The 22,979-nt window shown below is 43.1% G+C and overlaps 2 protein-coding genes and 1 long non-coding RNA gene across 5 annotated transcripts; 2 read left to right on the top strand and 1 right to left on the bottom strand.

The window, feature by feature from the left end:
- The first annotated feature begins 798 nt into the window (after window positions 1–798).
- Window positions 799–2,200, top strand: LOC143900900 (pre-mRNA-splicing factor SYF2). Its single transcript, XM_077412679.1, has 4 exons — window positions 799–976; window positions 1,176–1,316; window positions 1,394–1,689; window positions 1,776–2,200. The coding sequence occupies exons 1-4, from the start codon at window positions 881–883 to the stop codon at window positions 1,939–1,941; spliced, it is 699 nt and encodes a 232-aa protein (XP_077268805.1). The 5' UTR covers window positions 799–880; the 3' UTR covers window positions 1,942–2,200.
- On the bottom strand, window positions 1,956–21,984 carry Tab2 (TAK1-associated binding protein 2). 3 transcript variants are annotated; one of them, XM_077412649.1, is made up of 10 exons: window positions 21,465–21,984; window positions 7,927–8,065; window positions 6,680–7,187; window positions 5,630–6,004; window positions 5,069–5,299; window positions 4,267–4,418; window positions 4,099–4,201; window positions 3,755–4,030; window positions 2,461–2,517; window positions 1,956–2,355 (listed from the first exon to the last, which is right to left on the bottom strand). In XM_077412649.1, the coding sequence occupies exons 2-10, from the start codon at window positions 8,032–8,034 to the stop codon at window positions 2,330–2,332; spliced, it is 1,836 nt and encodes a 611-aa protein (XP_077268775.1). In that variant the 5' UTR covers window positions 8,035–8,065; window positions 21,465–21,984; the 3' UTR covers window positions 1,956–2,329. The 3 variants fall into 3 exon arrangements, with proteins under 3 accessions (XP_077268775.1, XP_077268773.1, XP_077268774.1); XM_077412647.1 differs by having other exon boundaries at window positions 1,956–2,517; XM_077412648.1 differs by lacking the exon at window positions 21,465–21,984 and adding an exon at window positions 20,884–21,129 and having other exon boundaries at window positions 1,956–2,517.
- Window positions 7,949–15,248, top strand: LOC143900911 (uncharacterized). The gene is made up of 4 exons (XR_013257911.1): window positions 7,949–8,077; window positions 12,391–12,480; window positions 14,038–14,237; window positions 14,606–15,248. It is a non-coding gene; the product is annotated as an uncharacterized LOC143900911 (long non-coding RNA).
- Window positions 21,985–22,979: the final 995 nt, after the last annotated feature.

Below are 22,979 nucleotides of genomic sequence, written 5' to 3'. Positions count from 1 at the left end.
TGGCGATGGCGAACGCGTATCGCGTATGACCGTACTTAAGGTATGTATGTACATACATATCACGGCGCTGATGATCTCCGCTCCGCTCAGCTCCGAAACGTCGCGCGCGGGCGCGAGATCGATCCCCGTATACATATACATACATATACATACGTCGCGTCACTTGAACGAGATGTGACCTTCGTCGGTAACGCGCTTCTCTCTCTCTCTCTCTCTCTCTCTCTCTCTCTCTCTCTCTCTCTCTCTCTCTCTCTCTCTCTCTCTCTCTCTCTCTTCCACTAGTAACGTCCGCGTGAGATCTCGCGAATCGGTAACGATGATAGAGCGACGTGGTGGATCGATTGTAACATCGGTCGATCAATTTTCCAGTTGTGATAAATTTCAAAATTATTATCTATATGGATTGTTTTTTATTTACATTGTATATTTGTACGAATCTTTTTCATATAGATTGCAAACAATATAATTATTATTAGCAATGTAAATTATTATAAATTGAATAATTGATTGATTTATTGATTGATTGATTGGTTCCTTTAAACTGTATTTGATATTTGATGTAGATTATTATATTTTACGCGTAAACGTCTCCAACTGCGATTTTCTTGCTCTATCTTTCGAGCACACGTTTGTATTTGTCAGAAGGTTGACGTGTACGCAGCCACGTAGTTCTGCGTCCGCACTTCAAGAATGTAGATGGCGACCCACCACGAAAATTCTTCCTTTCTCTCTCTCTCTCTCTCTCTCTCTCTCTCTCTCTCTCTCTTTCCAGTATTGACGAATGACGAGTTGCTTCAGTTGCCGTCTTTACGTATTTACGTCTTACGTTGGTCCGCCCGAGTTTGGAATTTTGGAAAATTGCATCTCATTTTACTTAACGATGGATGACGCTGGGCCGAGTGCGTCGTCCGCGCAACCCGCGACGACAAAGCACGAGGAAAGGCTGAAACGACTCCGAGAACTGCACGCCAAGAGGGTGAGTTCATAACAGTACGAAGCTAACCTATTCCGAGAATTTGAGATGAAGCTAACTCCGATACTTTAAAGATGCTGTTCAAGTTTTAAACGTCTTATTTCTTTCCTTTATTCGCAAGAATGTTGATTTTTTAATTACTAACCGTACTCGGTATTGGAATTTATCGTCGCGATTTGTCTATAAAGCATTGATTTAACAGAACGAGGCCAGAATGCAGAACCACAAGGAAGTCGTGGAGGAGGATAAGAGGAACAAGCTGCCTGCCAATTGGGAATCCCGCAAGAGGCAGGCCGAGTGGATAATGCAGGACGAAGCTGCTAGGAAAGAGGCAGAGACTAAGGTACCAAGATTCATTGTATTTTTAACTAAATGTATGAAATTATGTAACTTACGCTGCGTACTTAACTGATTTTTCAGGGTGAAGACTACGAACGGAAAAAATTGCTGAGTATCGATGCCACGGAAGCAGAGAGAATAGCCAGGAAGAAGAAAAGCAAACAGAATCCCGATCCAGGTTTCTCGGACTACGAGCAAGCGGCAATACGTTGTTACAACAGACTTGTGAAAAACATTAAACCGAACATGGAGGCATACGAGGAGGCGAAGGAGAAGTTAGGACCTGCTTTTTACGGCGATCCGAATACGATATTGCACGGCTTGCACGAAGACAAAAAAGAAGCGGTAGATAAAATGGTTACCAATTTGGAGAAGCAGTAAGTAACATTTACGATTTTGTATTAAAATAACGCAGTCTCTGTTAAGACTTGGATTTAGCATCTTTTCCTTTTTTTTTTTGCAGGATTGCAAAACGAGAGAAATACAGTAGACGTAGAATGCACAACGACGACGCGGATATCGATTATATCAACGAGCGTAACGCCAAGTTCAATCAGAAATTGGAGAGATTCTACGGCGAGTACACTCGGGAAACGAAGCTAAACTTGGAGAGGGGTACGGCTATATAACGGAAAAACGTTGCTGTAATTATCACAAATACTTGTATTTTACGTATTATACGATGACTTTTTATACAAATGAGAATCTGGAGGGAAAATAATTTTGTAGTGTTTAGTAGAATGTATCTTTTGTTGCTTTTACGCCTAATCTCTGCGATATGCGAAAATCTGAAAACGCGTAGAGGTTGCTTCGACAAGAGAGAAATGTAATTGCCAGAAAACGGGCAATGTGCACTAACCGTAAATAAAAAATTAAGTTAAATTATTACATTAGTCACATATCTTCTATTACAATCACTTAGCCCCTACAAAAAATTTGTTTATTTAATTTAAATAATATAATAATCCTTTTTTATATGTATGTACAGTTCTTTGAAAACTTCTAATTCAGTTCGCATCATACCACCCAACTGTGCACTATATCTGGAAAAATAATACGTCGTTATTTTACAAATAAAGTAAATAATTTTTATACCTGCAAAATATTAATTTGATTTGAACGGAAGCATCGGTATAAAGTATACTCACGCCGTGGCGAAAAATTGTGGTGATGCGTTACTCGTATATGAATATCTTGCGTCTCCCCTGAAAATTCGAGACTCTTATTATCGCCACAAAAAAATGGAGCAAAATACATATTACATATAATTCATCAGGCATAAAATTCCTTTCCTTACCTTGCGAGTTAAAAACAAAGATGACATTTCGCCAAGAATGAATGGAATTTATGAATGGAACGTTAATTTTCATGCGATATCAAATTCAACAAATCAAATTCACACACATATATTTCTAACAAATGAGAACAGAATCGCAAGCTCTATTCTCCTTTATTCTACTAAAAATCTGATAAGGTGGTCCTTTCGTGAGAACAAGTATTAGATAATAAGTACCTAAATTTTTGATATATGTTAAATATACAGTAATAAGGGACATGTGTACGAAAAAATCAAGTGAGGTTACCGACACTTTACAAGAAATAAAATAAGTCATTCTAAATGTGCGTTCGCGGAGCGTGCCATTGTCATTCTATCCTTGTTTACATCTAATGAACGAGAAAGATAGAATGATGCAAATCGCCACGGCCGAGGTTTTCAACGAATAATACATGTACTTAGCGATCAGATGAATACATTATTCATGTCTTAAAATATTCCCTGAAGTTTCCGGATTTCGTACATACCTTGAAAATAAGGGCTTGCCGATTGTTTTGCTCTGATATATGAGGTTAAATAAGTAGTGGATCCAATCGCACATTGCTTTACTCGTACTGTCATGCCTGACCTAACATAAATCGAGTCCAACCGCACTACTATTGTGATATTTTTTAAATTAGTAAATAATTAAATACGATTAACGCGTGCGTGTAAAATCATGTTATATTATTATAATTATTGGAATGCTGTGTAATGTTGGTTTTCAATTACCTCATGACGGACTGTTACTTGACTAGCTGGGTCCGCGAAAGGACCACATTAATATAATTAATCATAATTAAATACACAATTTCTATAACATAGTTATAACAACACTCTCACACTCTGTTAGAGTTTTTTTTTAATTTTAAATACAGTAAGATAAAATACATATATCACTTTTATTCAAGCGCTTCATCGCGTTATCAAAATCCAATCGATTAGTATAATCGCAGGAAACGGTCTTCACGAGTTTTCGTGAAGAATGTAACAAAAGTCGGCATGCTATTAGGCGACGCTGAATATTTTATTTCGTGTAATCGGAGCAGCGTTCGGGACGGTTCACTATCACCACGATGACAACGAGGTCGACGGCAACTCTCTCGTCGATTTGCTGGAGCTTATACCTGCACTGCTGCCGCGGTTCAACAGTCTCGGCATGTCGCACTCCTCGCACTTGTTCATCAATGGATGATTGTCGAAGGTGCACATGGTGCAGACCCACGAGGGCTCGTCCCGTTCCTCCCGGTCATTATCACTCGCGACCGTCGTCGGCTGCTCCGGCCGCCACGCCGGTGGTTGACTCGGTAAGCGCGGCGGTTGGTGATTCGGCAGTCTCGTTGGCAACGACTGGCCGGTATAAATGCCCTGATAAAACTCCTCGTTGGTCTCGCCCAATGGTACTGAAAGTACGAGTTATTCGCTAGTCGCTCCTAACTTCGTCCGCGACAGCGCGATAGGAAATAGATACCTCGTCTGTCTGACCATTGATCAACCTCGTCGGCCAATCTGTCGCACTCGACCTGCAGCATATATATTTCGCTCCTCAGCTCTTTTCGCTTTCTCTTCAGCTCCTGCACAAAAATCACGCGTTGAGATACATATCGAAAAGATATAATCAATCATCATTGCCACGTACTTGAGGCGATACCGAGGGATCGACCGGTCGAGCTAACGCCTGCACTTCTTTCTTCATCGCTTCGAGTCGTCCCTTCTCAGCTCTTAGTTCCCTGGCGAGCCTCTCCTTCCTGGCCAGTTGCTCCGCGACTAATTTCTTTTGATGTTCCTCCACTAAAAAATTTCAAGGACTATTTTAGTTGGCATGCATGCACTGCGACGCACGAGGCGAGTCAAATAGTTTCAGAGCTTACTTCTGTCATGGCGATTTTCTAATTCTACTTTGTCACGAATGATGATTTATTAATTTTATCATATATCACCTTGCCTAATTCGGATTTTATCGATCGCTACGATAACGGATTAGATATACAAGACAGTTTCATCAGCTGTCACATCTGCATCACATATTAACTGTCGCAACGCCACCGGTTCTCCGCGTTGCTCACAGCATTGTCGCGCTCCTCGATCGCGCATCGGAAAGGGAAAAACGCGAAAGCCCTTCGCGAACGAATATACCATTTAGCGTAATAGCGTCCAGGAAATGCGTCGATAGCGCGCGGACTCTCGCGATCAGAAAAACCGGATCAGGTGGTCCGCGTAGTTGTAACCGCGGGCGCGCGCGTCTATGTATAGCCCGAAGCGTGGGGTCAGGAATGCGTAAATATCGTTCCCGGCGTTGCGTGCGTGGGCGTAGTACGTGCGACCGAGTGACTTCCAGGTAAATATACACGTGCGCGCGATTCTGCAATTGCTAGAGCACGGCGACGACGGACGGTATCGGTTTGCGTGTCATACCGTTCCGACCCGATCCATGCGTTCACCTTGACACAATGGCGATCGGTTCCGATCGGAAGCTGCGTGGTCCCCGATGGAGGAAGAGGCGGCGACAACGGGAGGCGTGACGCCGCTGCTGCTCGTCGTGGGTCCGGACGGCGTCGTCGGGAGGCTGCAACCTAGGACGATATTCGTCGTCGGCGGTATGGAGGGTGTAGTCGGCGCGCTCATCGTCGTCGTAGGCCTTGGCAGTTGGCTCGGTGGCTCTGGCGGAAGTTCTGAGTGCGATACAGGCAAACCCCGTCGTGTTAATTTTAGTAACAAATTCTTCGACGAATACAGAGAATCTATATTCTTAATTTTTATTGAATTGTAATTTTATTTTACTAAAATTAGACGTCTGAGAATACCTCGTATACACACGCCTACACTACGCTTCTCGTGTTTCATATTACATCATAGTCTACACAAATATATATTTTTTCTTTCTCTCTCTTCCTCGATAAAATCTCTTTCTACATTATATACTGCTTTTTAAAATATAAATTAAACTCTTGTGTCTCGAAGCTAAGTCTGAATTATATCGTTTTAAATCGAAAAAAACGTACCAGGCGACCGCAGTGGGCTTTGAGTCCACGGCGGCAGGATGTACGGCTTAGTCATCGGCGGTCTGATCCTCGCCGCCGCCACGCTGCCAACGTTTCCAGGACCGATGCTGATCTGCAGGCGGCTTTGAAAGCCACGCGGGTCCAAGGACGAGGTCGAGTAAGTCAGGCTCGATCCTTCCGACCTAATATCGATCGGGGGTTGCGGCTCGGAGGAGGGCGGCCGGAGGGTCAGGCTGACCGACGTGTAACTTCGTGTGTGATCGATCTGCGTCTCGGACTTCCCGATGGCTAACAGAGGCTCGGCGTAATGAGGTCGTGGCACGACCGCGAGGTCGCTTCGTTTACAGGCACCGCTCGCTGGTGCCGTTCGAAAATCTGCCGATATAAAATCACAATTAGATACACTCTCTTGAAAAAAAAACTTTTCCGATAAATCTCGCGAACTTTAGAGCCGATGATTGAAACCAAAAGAAGTCGACGGTGTGTGATCGAAGTCAACTGGCGGACTGGTCCCGGGTCCGTCCGAGCGGTTGTCGAATGATAATTGAGCTTATGAGCGCGATTAAAATGAATTAATGAATTTATCTCTAATAATATCCGTGATAAACAAGCATGTCGCAAGCGAGCAAGATTCTGATCTTCTGAGAAGAGCATATGGCGTTGCTATACAATCCGCTTTCGCTTTTAATTACTCTTCTAACACCCTATCCTATCTCTTATATAGTCATCACAAGCGAAATAATATCATTCCGCAATCTCTTTTGATTTGGTACACTATCGTAATTTAATTCTCCGTCTGTATGCTGCTTGATCGTATCACATATTTAACGCTCGATATTAACATGTAATTATTGTAACATGTAATTTACATCGTAAAATCGCTGTGTCTCCTTCTTGAAACATATCTCACGAAAAATAATTAATACTATTTCCAATTTTCGTAGGTTTTGTTTGTAAAGCAGTCCCTGGTTTACAACTCGGGATTCTCAGCGTTAAATGGTGCGAGTACAATATCAATTCCAGCAAGGAGACAACGTCCGTCTTCCGTACCGCGATTGCCCGCGGGGCTGCAGGCGACGTTGACGTTGAGCTCGAAGCCGGGCGGCGCGTTGCTGCCGTTGCTGTTGCTATTGACGGTGCAACCGTCGTCGAAGAAGCCGCGCGACGTGCAGGCGGCCGGCGCGGACGAGGGGGTGACGATACCGCTGGACGACGCCGGCGTCACAGCTGCGACGGCGACGGCGGCAGCGGTGCGGGTGCAACCTGCGGGGGGGTAGCGACGAGTCATACCGATGTCCAGCGACGCCGGTCGATGGGGACGCCCGACGACGCCGACGTTGCTCGCGACCGTTTGGTTCATCGTGCAGCAACGCTGCTGCGACGCGAGTTGCTGCTCTCGTTGTTGCTGTTGTTGTTGTTGCGGTTGTTGCGACTGCGACGGTGGTACAGGCTGTTGCACGCCGATACAGGGGGCCGGGGGTGGAAACGCGCCCGGCGACGGACGGGACTCCTGGGTGGCCCGCAGGCTTCTCGCGCATGTCTCCCGGTCGTGGCTGTTCTGCAACGCACACGTACCTGGGATCAGCTTGCCACCGATCGTCCTCGACGTCGGTTTCCAGCTCAGGAGGGACACGCGTCCCGAGCTCGCGTTTCTCCTCGCGATCGCTTACAATTAATCGCTCATGTTACACGCGTGTGTTCTAGGAAAGACTTATATATAATCGATCCCAGAATAATCGAAACCGAATGTTCCTTCTGACTATAATCTGTCTGGTCAATTTAGCTGCGATATTTCATCGACACAAAGAATGTCATCCAATTATTAGTACCGTATGACTCTTTGCTTGTAATTAAAATTTTATTAAAATCCAGCCAATTAATTAGGTAGAAAATGACTTTGTCGTGTTTTTTTTTCTTTTAAAATTTAACACGTTATTTCTTCGAAGGAAGATGGTTTCCAAATCGATTAATTCAAACGTGACGAAAGGTACATCCGGTCCATCCTGGGAGAACCTACACACTTAAACAACGTACACACAGGTTCCACGCTCGTGCAAATGAGTTTAGCGATGCATGACACAGGCGAGGAAGGCAAGGGGAGAGGGGATGCGATTATTAATCCTTGTTAAGTCGCACGTCGTAAACCGTGTTGCAGGCACCGGCGGTTAGTCGTTATTGCGGCGACTAGGGACGACGAGTTAGTTCAACGTGTTTCTCGAGAAGATTCGCGCCCGAGACGGGTGGGTCGGCGTTTAATAGGGCCGCACACTCCTGACGGACAAAGGCCACCTGTATACCTGGGCGATGCACTGGGAGACGACGTGATCAGGGAGCGCGGGGAACTGCTGCTTCAGCTCGTGGAACAGCTGCATGATAGTGATGTTAGAGCAGTGGCACTCCCCCATCGTGGGCCCCCATCCTCCTGGCAGGGCCTACCTGCAGGTGCAGGTATATCATCGTTACATGTCGTCGTACCCGATACAAGGTGGTCGCTAGGTAGTCGCTCCCCCGTTAATTCAAACTAATAACGACGCGCGCCAAGAGGGGTCCGCCCGGTTCGCCGTCCCGTCTCTCGCGATGCGGTCGTAATACCGCCACGATGACTAGAGACGAGCCAAGAGCGCTCGTAATAACGCGATCCGGAAGCCTTCTCAGAAACGTGGATATTTTATAATTCATTGGATGCGCGAGTTGGGCCGCATCCAGATCGAACGCTCCTCGTCGACTCTGTCGACTCTGGGGGGACGATCTCGATAACGCCGAGCGCGCGAATTCGCGAAATATCGGATGAGTCGCGGAAATCGGCGATAGACTCTCGACGATTCGACTACGTGCGATAAAAAGAAGGAGAGAAAGTAAAAGAAAGAGACCGTGGAACCTGGCAATTGGAAGACGTATACGCGATCGCGCGCTTGTTTCTTTTCCGGGGGGCGATTTCGGCAGGTGCGACGCGTTACTCTTGAAACTTGGATCTTCCTTTCGTCCCTTCGTTATGCCAAGCAGGAAAGCAAGACGAAAGCTTTCCCACTCCCTCCCTCCTTCCCCCTCCTCTCTCCCTCTCTCTCTTTCTCTTTCTCTCTCGATGGCATATCTTATCGTATTTATAAACCCGCCTGGCTGACCCATTTTTCAAGAGTAACGCACAAGTCGAACCAAGTTGTTCGCCTGCTTCTACACGGTAATGAATGAGAAGCTCTCGTTTATCCCGGCGCAGAAAGCAACCCCCGCATCGCGCGCAAATATACATCGTTCTCCCGCATAAATCAATAATTAAAATACAATCGATATCATCTAATAAACTTAATATAATTTAAAAAAAAAACGAACTTTTTTTATACACTCCACTCGCATTCGGATATCTGTACATTAAGTACATGGCGTTTGCGTTCTTACCCCTATCTTCTGTAAATAGCAGTCGAAAAATGACAACTACATAGGCAATGCGATTAAGGAGATATCTAAATGCGTATGCTTACGCACGAAGGTGAATCATCGCGAAGATTATTTTTGTCAAAAACTGCCAAAATCCGTGCGGGCTAATTTGAAATCCCGATCCTATTCCCACGCGGCCGATCGCTTCCACGACACCCGCTACATCGCGGAATTGGCAGCTACGTAGGAAAACGGTGGACACCTGTGCGGTACGCCACGTATAAAAGTGCCACATAATTATTACCCGGCACCGAGGAACATGCCACGCGCTCGTTCCCGCCAGCAGTCGTGATGAAATATTTTGCGAATAATATTATATTATTTGCGACAAAGATCGCTCGCGTAAAATGATAATCTGTCTGATAGAAAAACATCTAACGTGTCAGCAATAATAATAAATAAATGTATCTAATACTACGTTTACGCGAGCGTTACTTTCGTAGTAAACTTACGATAATTCCTTCGCGTAAACGAGATTTTCCTTCGCGTAAACGGGATTTTGTAGTAACTTGCGATAATTTACTCCGCGTAAACGTATGATATATCATAAGTTATTACAGAAGTAACGCTTGCGTAAACGTAGTATAAGTCAGTTTAAGAGATAAAAATACTGAAAAAAAATCTGCAATCAAAATAGCATCGATCAGACGATATTACAGGAGCAGTATATGAATGGTTTTTGGTGATCGAAAGAAAATATATATTACCGTCGACTTCTTTTTTGGTCTGACACAAAGTGCTTTTTTCCCCGAATTGTGCATTTAACTGTTTTTTCGCCAGCTCGCAGATTGGCAAACGGCGCGACGCCAATTCGATCGGAAAAGACTTCGGAGGGGACGAAAAAATTTGCATTTGGAGCATAGCCACGCGGCGGAATAAAGTGCTAGAATTAATAATTTCCGTCGCTTCCTTTTCTTCTGTCTACTCGCACCTGGCAAGACGGCGGGTCAGGTGAACGAGGCATCAATCAGGGAAAAAAGTGTTTATTGGCGCGCCATCATGCATCCACTTCCATTCGTACCTTCTGTCGTTTCTCGATTCTTCAGCGAATAAATTAATTTAATCTAATCTGGCCAGCGCAATGTCCCACATGTTTCCTATTAAAACACTCGTTAATATTCTTTTTATTTTTCTAGATATTTAAGAAGGAACATGGTTACGCGTTGAATACAAATTTTTTACATGAAGCTCGTGTGTCTTTCACTTCTGCCCATTATTTCACACTCGTTTACTCTTCCATTTCTTTGGCAACTCGCTCTCCTTCTCGAGATTTTCGAAAACAAGTCTATATGTAAATGAGCGAAATGTAAATAAATGCGAGTGGGCAGACGGCACTCGAAGATGGTGGCTGCGCGAATCCGTTCCGGCTCCGTTTGTGAATCTCGCGCATTATTAACCGAAGAAACAAATCCGCTCGTGCCGAAGGCACTTTTTCAGTAGATGCCATTGCCACATCCTGCACGAATTCATTCGAAACAATTACCGCAGGAAGGATGGAAAGAGAGTGAAACCTAAACGAGTCGCGACAGTAATCCGTCGAGAGAGGGAAAGAGAGAGAGAGAGAGAGAGAGAGAGAGAGAGAGAGAGAGAGAGAGAGAGAGAGAGAGAGACGAACCTTTTCACGCCAAAATGTTCGTCAAATCGAATATATTTGAGCTATAATACAAGCGTGTGTATTTTTTAATTTACGAACTAGTTCTAAAAATAATTAAAGACGATATGTAAAGGCCTATCTACATAAGACGCAGACGCGAGTCGCAAGCACACACACAGTTTACAGTCTACTGAACCTAACCTTTTTGTTAGATTGACATGTAGACTGTGCGTGTGTCTTGCGACTTGCGTTCTGCGTCTTATGTAGATAGACCTTTACACAAAATCGAGAAGCAAACTTTCATTTAGTCGAATTTTCGCGATAGAGAGCTCCACGTCGAACTGGTCGAAGAAAATCCGTCACAGCTAAAATATGTTACATTTCGATAAGAGAATAAAATCGCGTACATTAAATAAAGACAGATGAGGACTCTACCCGTCTGGCGTCTACCGCGGAAAGCCGAAAGTTTCGGGACGCCTCTGACGTCGACGGGGAGACGTTTCAAGGGAGGAACGAGAGCGCCGTTCGCGTCGGGACAAGCGAAAAAGGAAAAGCGGAATTCTAGGTTGCCGAGAAGATATTTGTGTCATGAAATACCCGAGAGACACGCGTATACACGTAGACCGCGTCGCTGTTTTCGTCTGGGCCGTACGTGTAGAAACACGGAGGAAAAGCGGTGAATTCCGCCCGATATTTCACGCCTCCGCCCTCTCCGTTTTGTTTTATTTCCGCGCGGAATTATTCTCAGGCGTCGCGCGGAAATCCGCCGAGATCCCCGAGTGTCCCGCGAGAGCGACACTGTCGATAGCGAGAGCATTTCGCGCGGGTGTCACGGAAAACCGCTTTCCGATCATCACGCACGCGGTTTTCTGCAGGGGAGAAGCGAGGGAGGAGCGAGAGTTTCCCTCTGTAAATTCAATGTAGCGACGATCGCGTTAATTATCAAGAGACCGTAAATCGCACGTCTCCGAAATTATAAGCTACACGTCTATTCGACACCTGTTGCTCGCAACAGTCGTCCGGGAACTAATTGCTCGTAATAACGTAATTAGCAGCGACGTACAAACGCAATGAACCGTGCGTGGTGATTAGAACGACAGTGCTTGCGAATCTATCCCAAAGACCAAACGTGTTCTCGAATATTTTTTCTTCTCGACAGAAACTTTCATCAGACGTGGTATTTCCGCGCGCGCGTCCTAATGAACCATTAAGCGAAAGCCGGGTAAGTTTAGCGATCAATTTATCAGTGATTACGCAATTTACCGTCGTCGCTCATTCCACGAAGAAACCGGTAAACATTTTTCCTCTTCGCCAGACGAAGGTATCCACGGGATCTCATCGTGCTTCATAATGACGCGATTACATCGAAATGCGATAACGTGCGTTGGATTAATTCGATTTTCGAGCCGCCGCGCCGCGCCGCGCCGGTATATGAATCTTAGGATTTCCAAGCGCAAATGTGTTAAGAGAACGCCATTAATATGACGATGATTAGGATATCGATAATTCATATCTTTCTCATGATTTATATATTATTAACACGAGGAAGATTATTGAGATATTATTGAGGTGTCGGTAACACATTGATAAAATTGAAATAGCGGTATCAAATGCAGAAGCTCCAAATCTATCAGCAAGTTCTCGCTTGGCGAAATTTATGCCAACGGTCGAGGTAGCCCTACAATATAAATTTAAATGAATTTTATGTATATACAACTGATATTTAATCTCGCAGCTCCACTCGCTCCGAGTTCAACGGCGCCCCAGGACGTCTCAATCGCAGGAAACGAGCACCTGGCCCGACACGGTTGACCAATCGTCGCTAGTATGTACTCCGACTTTAAATAAACCGACGCAGCGAGAGGCGCGAGGCGTAACGCTCCACCGCGAGCATGTTATGACAAGCATGCGCGATACATTTGTTTTATGGCGGGGCGTTAAATTTGAGGCAGTGGCATTAGAGACCGACCGCGATCTGTTGTACACAACTGATACTCGGCCCCCTCTCGTCTCGTCTCCTCCCTGCATGCTACATGTCAAACGGAATGAATGGATGTTCACCCTACTGCGTTCTTAAACGAAACTCTCACGAAGAGTTTTGTTGCACGCGGTAAAAAGATCATATTTATCTTTTATACTTGTCTGAGAAAAGTAACTGATAATTATAATTACGTAACTGATAATAAGTAAAACAGGACCGATATGATATACAATGAATTAGGGAAAAAAACGCTATTTACAATCCGGTTTGAATCTTGGTAGCATAATGATAACATTGTGTGAATTTTGTAAATTTTTTTCAAACTTCAGTAAACTCTCTCTCTCTCTCTCTCTCTCTCTCTCTCTCTCTCTCTCTCTCTCTCTCTCTCTCTCTCTCTCTCTCTCTCTCGCCTTCGGCCCCCCCTCCCCCGCATCCACCCCGTCGGTAGGTAGCGTGGACCTCGCTTTACAACATAAAGTACATGCTAAGTTGTAAAGCGAAATTATAAAGCACATGCATGGAGGGGTGCAAGGGGGCTTACATGCGTGAGCGCACGTGAACAGGAAGGCTTTTCTCCCTTGCACCCCCCCCCATGCATGTATGTACTTTATAATTTTGCTCTACAACTTAGCATGTACTTTATGTTGTAAAGCGAGGTCCACGCTGCCTACCGGCGGGGTGGGTGCGGGGGAAGGGGGGGCCGAAGGCCCCCCCTTGCACCCCCCCCGTGTGTGTGTGTGTGTGTGTGTGTGTGTGTGTGTGTGTGTGTGTGTGTGTGTGTGTGTGTGTGTGTGTGTGTGTGTGTGTGTGTGTGTGTGTGTGTGTGTGTGTGTGTGCTTCCCACGCATAATTAAACTAATGAAACTCCCAGCGTGAGACCTAACTGCTTGAATCGAGATGCTTGGTTATTCTGCACGATTGATTCCTTTAAAATTGGCGTAGTTTTACATGCGCGTGCGACCACTGAGCATGCGCGTGTGGCCGCAGGGCATGGGGTGCGTTCCTTTTGGGCGCTCACGCGCTGTAAGCATCGCTCTATCTTCGTTTGATATTCGATGTGCAACGAAGATAGAATGATGCTTACAGCAGCTTACAGCGCGTGAGCGCCCAAAAGGAACGCAGCCATGGTCATAGTCGCTGCATTATTTATTACACACTGTGGACAAAGCTGGCCGTATTGTCCTCGGTTAGAGGCAGGAGCCAAAGAAATTAAAGAAGAAGAAGAAGTAGTCGCTGCATCTCGTCGGTATGACAGGAATCATAACTTGATTCCTGTCAACTTTAACCGTTAATATCTCGCTTCGCGGGGCAGAGCGACAGCCAGATTCGGTCGTTTCGTGCAAAAACGCGTCGATTAAGCCCAAGTTGAACGAAATCGGTGAGGAGGCCACTATTCTTCAGATTTACCCTCTTACCCTACATTGAAAATGCCAGGACGGCGCACGCCATTGATGGATAATTCATCAGACAGCAATATTGATGATCCAATAATATGTGAAACAGATACTGACATGGAGTGTCAAAGTAAACTTTCTTCGACTTCACAGTCTTCGCACTCTTCGCACTCACGCTGGGGTTCAAAATTTAAAAACAGGAGCCAGGTAAAAAAAAATTACTAAATACTAACATAGATCACATGGCTTTATCTTTGGAATTTTACTACAAAGCGATTGAAAAAATCTAATTTAAACTATTTGAAGCAATTACTTACAATTAAAGAACTTTGGAACAATATTGAAGAGGCACTTTTTCTTTCCATAGCATTACTGTGATTTAGAACAATACTATAATTTCTTTTTACTTTTATGATAGTATTGTAGCTTTTGTGCCTTCCTTATAATACTATTTTCTTACGGTAACTTTTTTAATGCTAGTATAAAAAAATGTTCAAACTAAAATAAATGTAAAATCAATGTTATTATTTATGATTTGATTTGATGTCTCTGTTTAAAAGTTGTCTTTTTTGCAGGTTAAACGGAGAGAAACTCAAACTAAGATCACAGAATCATTTTCACGAATTAATTCCTTCAAAAAAGGGTCAGTAAGATATTATTAAATTTAAAGTCTAATCAAGTAAAATTCAAGTCGATGAGCCTGGTGGTGTGAATCTTGAATTACAGCAATATTTAAACCAGCCACCTATTCTGCGAAATCAAGATCCATTTAAACATTGGCAAACGCTTAAACCCGCCTATCCGACACTTTTTACAGTGGCAATGCGTTATTTATCTGTAGTTGCGACCTCGGTACCTTCAGAGCGCATTTTCTCAAAAGCTAAAATTGTTAAATCAGACTTACGAAGCAGACTTAGTGGAAAGCGACTAAATAGTCTACTCTTCTTGGGTTCACTTAGTGTAGAGAGTTGGGGACTAGACTAAAAAAAAACATCTTTATCTATTATTTTATTTTACTGTTATAATTTTGTGCAATAACGTTACTAACGTTAGGTTTTATATGTGATGGATATATCGATTGTGATAAAACGTTCCATTCAGTTTAGCACAGTTTAAAAAAAATTTCTTTTAGTTGCTAATAGTTTTTGAAAAAAATTTCTTTTAGTTCCTTGTCGTAAAGATTTCAGGGAATTATACATTATACAACATATATGTTACATATTAATAATAGTAAATAATAGTAATAACAGTCGATAATTAGTAAGCATGCACCCTTCTAATCCTAATCCTTTCTCCTTACTATTGTTCTACATTATCTGTATGCAATAGTCATGTATCCAGTATCTAGTGTGGCTGTTTTCCTTATTCACGTAATTCTAATATTATAAATTACGTATTTACTTATTTATTATGTTTCCTAATACATATATATATATATATATATATATATACACACGGAATTTAAATTGTTTTTTTATATTTTTTTTACATTTTTTACATTTTTCCAGACTTATTCTGGAGACGTAGCAATAACGCACACCCAAGGCAAAGATATACTACAGTCAGAAAGTCCAGAGCCAGAGAATGCGGCAAATTAGCTATTATACAAAAAGCCAAGTGAATTGTATTGTAGAATGTAGAATTATAGAATAGAAGAATAGAGTTCATGAGAGCCGTTTACTGGCAATACTGGCGTTTAGCTGGCAACTAGACTAATTAGCATTACGACAATCACTGTTAGATCTCAATTTAAGCTTAAACAATTTTTTTTTTATTAAATAATAATCTATTAAGTATGAGTTATTATACCTATTATACATGACCGTGTAAGATATGCAATCAACGGGAAAACATATGTCTGTGAAGTTGGCATATCATTTTCTAGCAGATCAAAAATAAAGTTTCTTGTCGCATGCAGTCGAGTTCTATAGTTCCTGATACTTTTTAGTAATAGTTCTGGTGATTTTACCCAAAAAACAGTCGATTGAAAAAATTATCTGCTAGTTTTCCGTAGCAAAGAGTGAGATGCCAAAGAAATCTCGGAGTTTCGGTTTATATAAAACATTTTTCGAATAGTTCTGAACATACTGAAGCATTTTCTAAAAAGTTCCCGGCACTAGCAATGTTGTATGATTTTTTTAAATAAATTAATGCCACTCGAAAACCGAGTACTTAGAGAGAATAGAGTGATGTGCTGTACGAAATGTCGCAGTTTCGGTTTATCTAAAATATTTTTCAAATAGTTCTGAGCATACTGAAGCATTTTCTACAGCGTATCATCCTATCTCTCTAAATACTCAGTTTTCGAGCGGTATTAATTTTTTAAACAATCATACAACATTGCTAGTGCCGGGAACTTTTTAGAAAATGCTTCAGTATGTTCAGAATTATTCGAAAAATGTTTTATATAAACCGGAACTCCGAGATTTCTTCGGCATCTCACTCTTTGCTACGGAAAACTAGCAGATAATTTTTTCAATCGACTGTTTTTTGGGTAGAATCACCAGAACTATTACTAAAAAGTATCAGGAACTATATTATAGAACTCGACTGCATGCGACAAGAATTCACTTTTAACTTTGATCTGCTGGAAAATGATATGCCAACTTTACAGACATGGGGAAAACGCTGTAATCGGTCAGGACTGGATATTGCTTGTCCGAATAATGTATATTAATTCTTGAGTGACTTTCTACGTGCAATTCTTTGCCTTAGCAGACCACGCGTTGTTATTAACGGACATAACGCAGCCTCAACCTCAACCAAAGCTAGAACGATACAATCACACAATTAAATTGATATCAATTTAATTATATTAAAATATACACACATAAAATAGGATACTGAGAATATAAAGGAAATGTTGCGAAAAATAACACCCCAGCCAGGATCACCACATGCCTCAGTCTCAGCCTCAGACGCCCGTCACGGAGTGGGGGAGATCCAGGTTCGAATCCTGGCTAGGGTGTTATTTTTCGCAACATTTCCTTTATATTCTCAGTATCCTATCCTATGTGTATATTTAATATAATTAAATTGATATCAATTTAATTGTGTGATTGTATCGTTCTGGCTTTGGTTGAGACTGCGTTATGTTCGTTTAACTGCGTGTGGTCTACCAGGGCAAAGAATTGTACGTAGAAAAGTCACTCAAGAATTAATATATATTATTCGGACAAGCAATATCCAGTCCTGACCGATTACGGCGTTGATTGAATAATCTAGCTATCAACTAATATTTTTTCCCCGATGCTTTTACAAATTAATCGATTGTTATTTAATTCGCTTGCAGGATAATCGATTGCGTGTGATCGATTATTTAAAACTTCGATTATTTCATAATCGATCATTTTTATTGACATCGCCCATAGACTTTTTACTGTTTTTACTGTTTTCACTCGCGTCAATAATGTCAGTATTCAGTATACCATCGAGATTAACTCGCGACGCTTGCGTTAGTATGTGCTATCGAGGTTATTTTGAATAAATAGAAGAAATAAAAGCGAAAATATCTGTTGAACATTACAAAGGAAGATTAATGAAAAAAAAGTATTAAAGAAAAGACACAAAGCTTTAGCGGCAATGTCTGAATTACATATATATATATAATCTTCATATGCGCAGTGTTGCAAGATTTTTACAGGTTAGCTGTCGTATGCGTCCACCGCTATGAGAAATTGTGTACTTTGTGTAACAATTGCTTCAAAACTAAATAGATAAGGGTCTTGTACTTTTGTAAGAATATTTTTACAAGTCTCTTTTGTCATCTCTTTGTTTTTCATTAAAATCCTATGAGTAGTTTGATCGCTACAATTACAAACGTGATATAGGAAGCCGTTTTCGTCCTACACGATACATATGTAAAAAGTGCTAAGTTTGATTTCCATCATTTCAACTTTGGTATAGTCAAGCTTTTTCTACTTGCACGTGTGTGTAGAGCGTGTTTACATTAATATGCTGTTCAAATTTTAAAAGATTCCTATGAAAATGGGTTTTGTGATACAACTACCTTAAGAGAGGCTCGCTTGTTTACGCCTCGCAACAAGTTTAAAGCCGTAACGTCGCGCGTTTTTACGCGCATAATTCTTGCCCACGCGCGCGGAAACTCGCCGCCGCAAACAGCCGCCTCGCGCTCGACAGATTATCTTCGCGCAACATTATAATAGATCTTGCGCAACGATCGAGCGACACGGGCGAATATATTTTTTTTTCTTCATCCGTCGCGCCCCCCGCGCCGTACGGTTCAAGATAATCCTGTCGTTCCGCGTCGCGCTGTAAGTACTTGCAAAACAAGATAAGCGTAAGATTATAGGACGAACTTATCAAGTGCGAATATACGTCAATACGGAAAGTTTAACTTTCAACCGTATGATTGTAGAGTCTCTGGGACTCCTACCACTTTTGTAATTAATCCTTAAAAAAAACTTGATTTTGTGCACAAATAATGCTATGAGATAACGTAAGAAAATTTAACAGCAAAAATATTACAGAAACTAAAGAATAATTATATCTATTTCACCTTTTTTTACACCTAAAAGTAGGAGTCCCCAAAGATAAATGTCAAAATTGGGCGCGTTCAGCAGAACAAACCGCTCAGTAGCAATCGAACGTGATTGGCTCTTACTTTTAGACCCAACAAATCAACGTAGCGTGTTGATAAGACGACACTCAACAGTTGTGTCTGCTGAACGCGGCCATTTATGTACTCAAATTAACGTGTTCATTGTTTCGTATATACGCAAAATTTTGTACAGCAAAACGATCCTGATTCTTTTTATATTCTCTATAAGAATTTCAACTTTTCTTCTTGGTTAAACTATATAAAATGACTTCATTCCAGCAAGTTTTCTTCGTTTAACGCAATATAATCTCATTTCAAGATTTCCACGTTGAAACTAAAGATATTCTCAAATCAAGAGCATTCTTTTTTTTCTGTGCGCTTCATTTTTGTGCTCGATTTTTTGCTGTTGGAGTCATCGATATATCTTTTAAAAGATATAAATGCTTGTAAAAAAAACAAGTGCCGTGATATTTTGAATGACGCAACAATGCAAGGTAAAAGACACGCTATTCAACGTGTTCGAATTAAGCGCGTTTTCGAAAGAAATCGATTCGCCCGGGTCATGTTCCAAAACTCACTCTAGTTAACTAAAATGCTATAGTGTACGTGACGTAAACTATATTTTAGTTACCCAGAGTGAGTTTTGGAACATGACCCCGTAATATCGATAGCAACGCAGCGACCGCGGCGCCGGATGCTAAGGGCGCGCTACCGATCGTCAAATGTTTCCACCGGTCCGCGCTTGCTGAACGACGAGCCGCGATCCGCGATCTGCGCTGCGTCATTAGCTCAAGGTCCGCGGCACCGAAAGCACGTTTCGAGTTCGTTGTTCTTTTGCTTGTTTTCTTAGAATTAGTCGTAAAAGAGCGTGATACCGATAAAATACGGTCGAGTGAGATCGTTCGGTCGCATCGATTAATAGTGCGAGGTGTAATTAAGAATATACTAACAGAGATATTCTTCTCGAAACGTGTAAAACAAAACTGCGTAAACGAGCAATTACTGTCGAGGTACCGGCCTCGCGCTCGCGCCCGCGTTACCGCGAGTGTTAAGGTGAAATTTCATGGGTAGTGAAAAGCAGCAGCAGATTATACTGATTGGCTGCAAAATAGAGAAGTTCTCGAGTTTCTAGAACTTCTCTAATTTGTAGCCAATCAGTACGATCTGCTGCTGCTTTTCACTACCCATGAAATTTCATTTTTATGATCTCGAGATCACGACACGACCGGAATGAATGCTGCGTGCGTGCGGTTCCTGTGCTTAGCACAAAGAGAGAGAGAAAGCGAGAACATTCCTGCCGACGTACGAAGGACGAAGGATACTCGTGCCTATGGAGAAAGACGAAGTACGCTAGAACATGAGAATTGCATCACTGGTTAATGCCGCCTATGACGACCGAACAGGATTCATCCACGTTAATTACTTCGTTTATTCTTCTTTCCGTGTTTCGGATAAGCGTGGACCACGCCATTGCGGGCTCAATAAAGCCCTTCCGATTATACATTGGATAACGCTGTCAAACGACAGTTTCAATCGCGGTGAAGATCGCAATATCGATAAGCCGAGTATCGGCTTACACAACGCGTACACGCGTTAATTATAACTCTACAATTCTGTGTTGTGTTAAACTCGAAACACTTCGTTAAGAAATATTATTTCTCGGAAATATTAGTGTGTTTGCGGTGCGACTAAGTCACCTTGAAATTCGATACCTTATTGTTCCGCTCGTTATGCGAGTCTCACACTTTGAGTTTCCGTATCAAAATTAAATATTCTCGCGAGCGCGGCATTACCTGCCTTTGATTATTATATTGCTATTTATTATCTTTGACATTGCGTTGCGTATTTTTCATCTTAGTTATTTAAGATTCAGTGTGTTGTTTCGTAAAGATCTATTTTAAATGGCATCGTTGCAAGTTTCGTTCAACAATTTAATATGCTTTCGGGCTTTTACGGAATAATTTTGAAGACACGTCTCTTTACGAAGTCAACACTCTCTTATTGTTATCCGAATGTGATGCGATTTGCGATCGCGACACATACAGTGTCGTAAAGAAAGAATTATTTTAATCACTGATTGCCAATATTATATTATATATCTTGCTTTATTTGATTCTATCTCTAGAATGTAAACATTATTATTATTCTGATTGGTTTTGAACTGCTTTACTATTTCATGTATTAACTATTCAAATAGACTAATATTTTATGTGCTATTATATTGTGTCTCTGCTCATCAGGAGGAGCTCTTATAAATATACTGAGATAACTAAATCCCTGTTGCTCATTCACCTTAGCTGTATTTTACACTACTTGCTATTCTTCCTTTTTAAACACAACGCATCTGCCACGAAAATGCAGTTTTGTTTCAATCGTGTCACGGAATGATTTTTCATGAGTTTCATCACTATAATATGTTTAAGTAGCGATAATGAAGTTCCTACTACGAGATGAGACATGTAAAAGTCGTTAGTCGGGGAAAAGCACGGGGAGCGGCCGCGGCGGCCGAAGGGAACGGGCCCGAACCGAACGCGCGACTAAAACGAAACTCGGTCTCGATGATGTCCCCCCTTCCCCCCCGAGTCTAGATTCTCCGCGCGGAAGCGCATTGTTGTCGGCACAGCCGCGTATCCATCTGGTGCATTCCGTCGCAGGTGTATTTTCGTGCCGCGTGGAGTCCGCCGCCGTCGCCGCCGCGAGTAATAAAGCGCGCTCCGTTCCCTTTCCCCGTCGCTCCCTCGCGACGCGATGAGACGCCACCATCGCCGTCGTCGTCGTCGGCGACGACGGCGACGACAGCGGCGGTCGCCCTGGAGCGCCGCTTTTAGAGTATTTTAGACCCAAACTTTAGTCGCACGAGTAGGCAGACTCACCGGACGGCAACCATCGGAGACGTCCGACGAGCGGGCTGCGACGTCGTGCACTTCTTCCTCCTCCTCCTCCTCCTCTTCCTCTTCACGAACACCTACACGGCTACACCTCGTCCGTGCCAGAGGAAGGGACCAGCACCGCAGTCGTTCTTCAAGAGAATCCCGTATCCCTTTTCCTCGCAGACTCTTTTCGTCTCTCGCGGAGCTTTCACCTGTCACCGACGAGCGCGATCGCGGTACACGCGGCCCACAGTCTCCGCAACTCCGCACCGGCGCGGGCGCGGGCGGTCTCTCGCGTCCTGCCTCTCAGGCTCTCAGCTCTCACTCGCGTTTTTCCTCCTATCTGTCTTTTTCTGTCTGTATATGTCTTTCTGTGTGTGTGTGTGTGTGTGTGTGTGTCCGCTCCGTTTTCGCGTTTTCGCCTTCGAGAGACGACGAGCCGAGGCGAGCAGCAGAAGCAGCTACCGTCCGTCGGGGCCACCGATCAGCTGTGCACTGCGTACCGACCACCGCGCTGCTCGGCCGCGCCGCTTCCGTCCCGGCTCCCGGCGCGTCGCCGACGACGGCAGGCGCCGACGTCTCGCCGGTCCCGCGCGTGATTTAATGCTCCCGATGATTTCTCGCGAGCGAGGCGATCGCGAACGTTGACGGTCGACGCGGACCGACGGCGACGGGAGACGGGAGCTCGCACGATCGCGTAGTCAAGATGGCCGTCCCGCCGGATAAAGTGGCCGTCCCTATTATTTATGAATGGGAGACGCGTCACGTTAGCTCGCCGCGGTGACACGACGAGGAGGGAGAGAACGCGACGTCCGTCCGCGCGCTATTTTAGATCGCGTAAGTATGCGAGACTGGACACCGACGCGCAGCGTCGCGACGGATACGGTCCTCCTTTCGTTGTCGTCTAGCGATCTTTCTTATTACTGCGACTCTCGCGGAAATTACTCGCCGATAATCGAGAGAGATTAAACTGATAAAACTAGATCGATGAAAGTAGAACGAGAAATATAGCAACAAAATACAAAAGTTCCATCCTTGTCTCTCATAATCTATTGGCTTTACCAAAATGATAATGAATATTCACGACAAATTAAGAAAATATTCCACGTTAAGGTGGTCCTAAAGCTGTCTGTAATACCTACACTCGTTTTTAACAATATTTGCTTCGTATACAAATTCTACAACTTGATGTTACAAAATGAGGGTGCAGGTCCATTCAGTAGACGTCAAGGAATATCATACCGCGCGGCGCGTTTGAACAAAAAAGTTAAGCAAAAAGTACGATAATGTACATACATTACGTTCACGTAATCGTACTTTTTGTTTATATAACTTTTTTGTTTGGAGTCTCAGCCTAATTCTACAAACGGTATATGATATTCCTTGATGTCTACTGAATGGACCTGCACCCTCATTTTGTAACATCAAATTATAGAATTTTTATACGAAGCAAATATTGTTAAAAACGAGTGTAGGTATTACCACAGATTTCTATATTGTATTAATCTGTGGTATATT

The sequence above is a fragment of the Temnothorax americanus genome, unplaced genomic scaffold, assembly GCF_048541705.1.
Source record: "Temnothorax americanus isolate GAGA-0224 unplaced genomic scaffold, ASM4854170v1 Scaffold31, whole genome shotgun sequence".
NCBI lineage: Eukaryota > Metazoa > Arthropoda > Insecta > Hymenoptera > Formicidae > Temnothorax > Temnothorax americanus.
Note: the sequence above shows the minus strand (reverse complement) of the source record. Positions and strands in the feature narration are given on the sequence as shown.

Excerpts from the sequence above, each read along its gene's own strand:
- LOC143900900 (XM_077412679.1), top strand. The coding sequence starts at position 881 with ATGGATGACGCTGGGCCGAGTGCGTCGTCCGCGCAACCCGCGACGACA. Across the intron at positions 1,317-1,393 it reads GGAAAGAGGCAGAGACTAAG|GGTGAAGACTACGAACGGAA; the intron begins GTACCAAGATTC and ends CTGATTTTTCAG. Across the intron at positions 1,690-1,775 it reads GTTACCAATTTGGAGAAGCA|GATTGCAAAACGAGAGAAAT; the intron begins GTAAGTAACATT and ends TTTTTTTTGCAG.
- Tab2 (XM_077412647.1), bottom strand. The coding sequence starts at position 8,034 with ATGGGGGAGTGCCACTGCTCTAACATCACTATCATGCAGCTGTTCCAC. Across the intron at positions 6,005-6,679 it reads CAGCCCCGCGGGCAATCGCG|ATTTTCGAACGGCACCAGCG; the intron begins GTACGGAAGACG and ends TTATATCGGCAG. Across the intron at positions 5,300-5,629 it reads AAGCCCACTGCGGTCGCCTG|AACTTCCGCCAGAGCCACCG; the intron begins GTACGTTTTTTT and ends TATCGCACTCAG.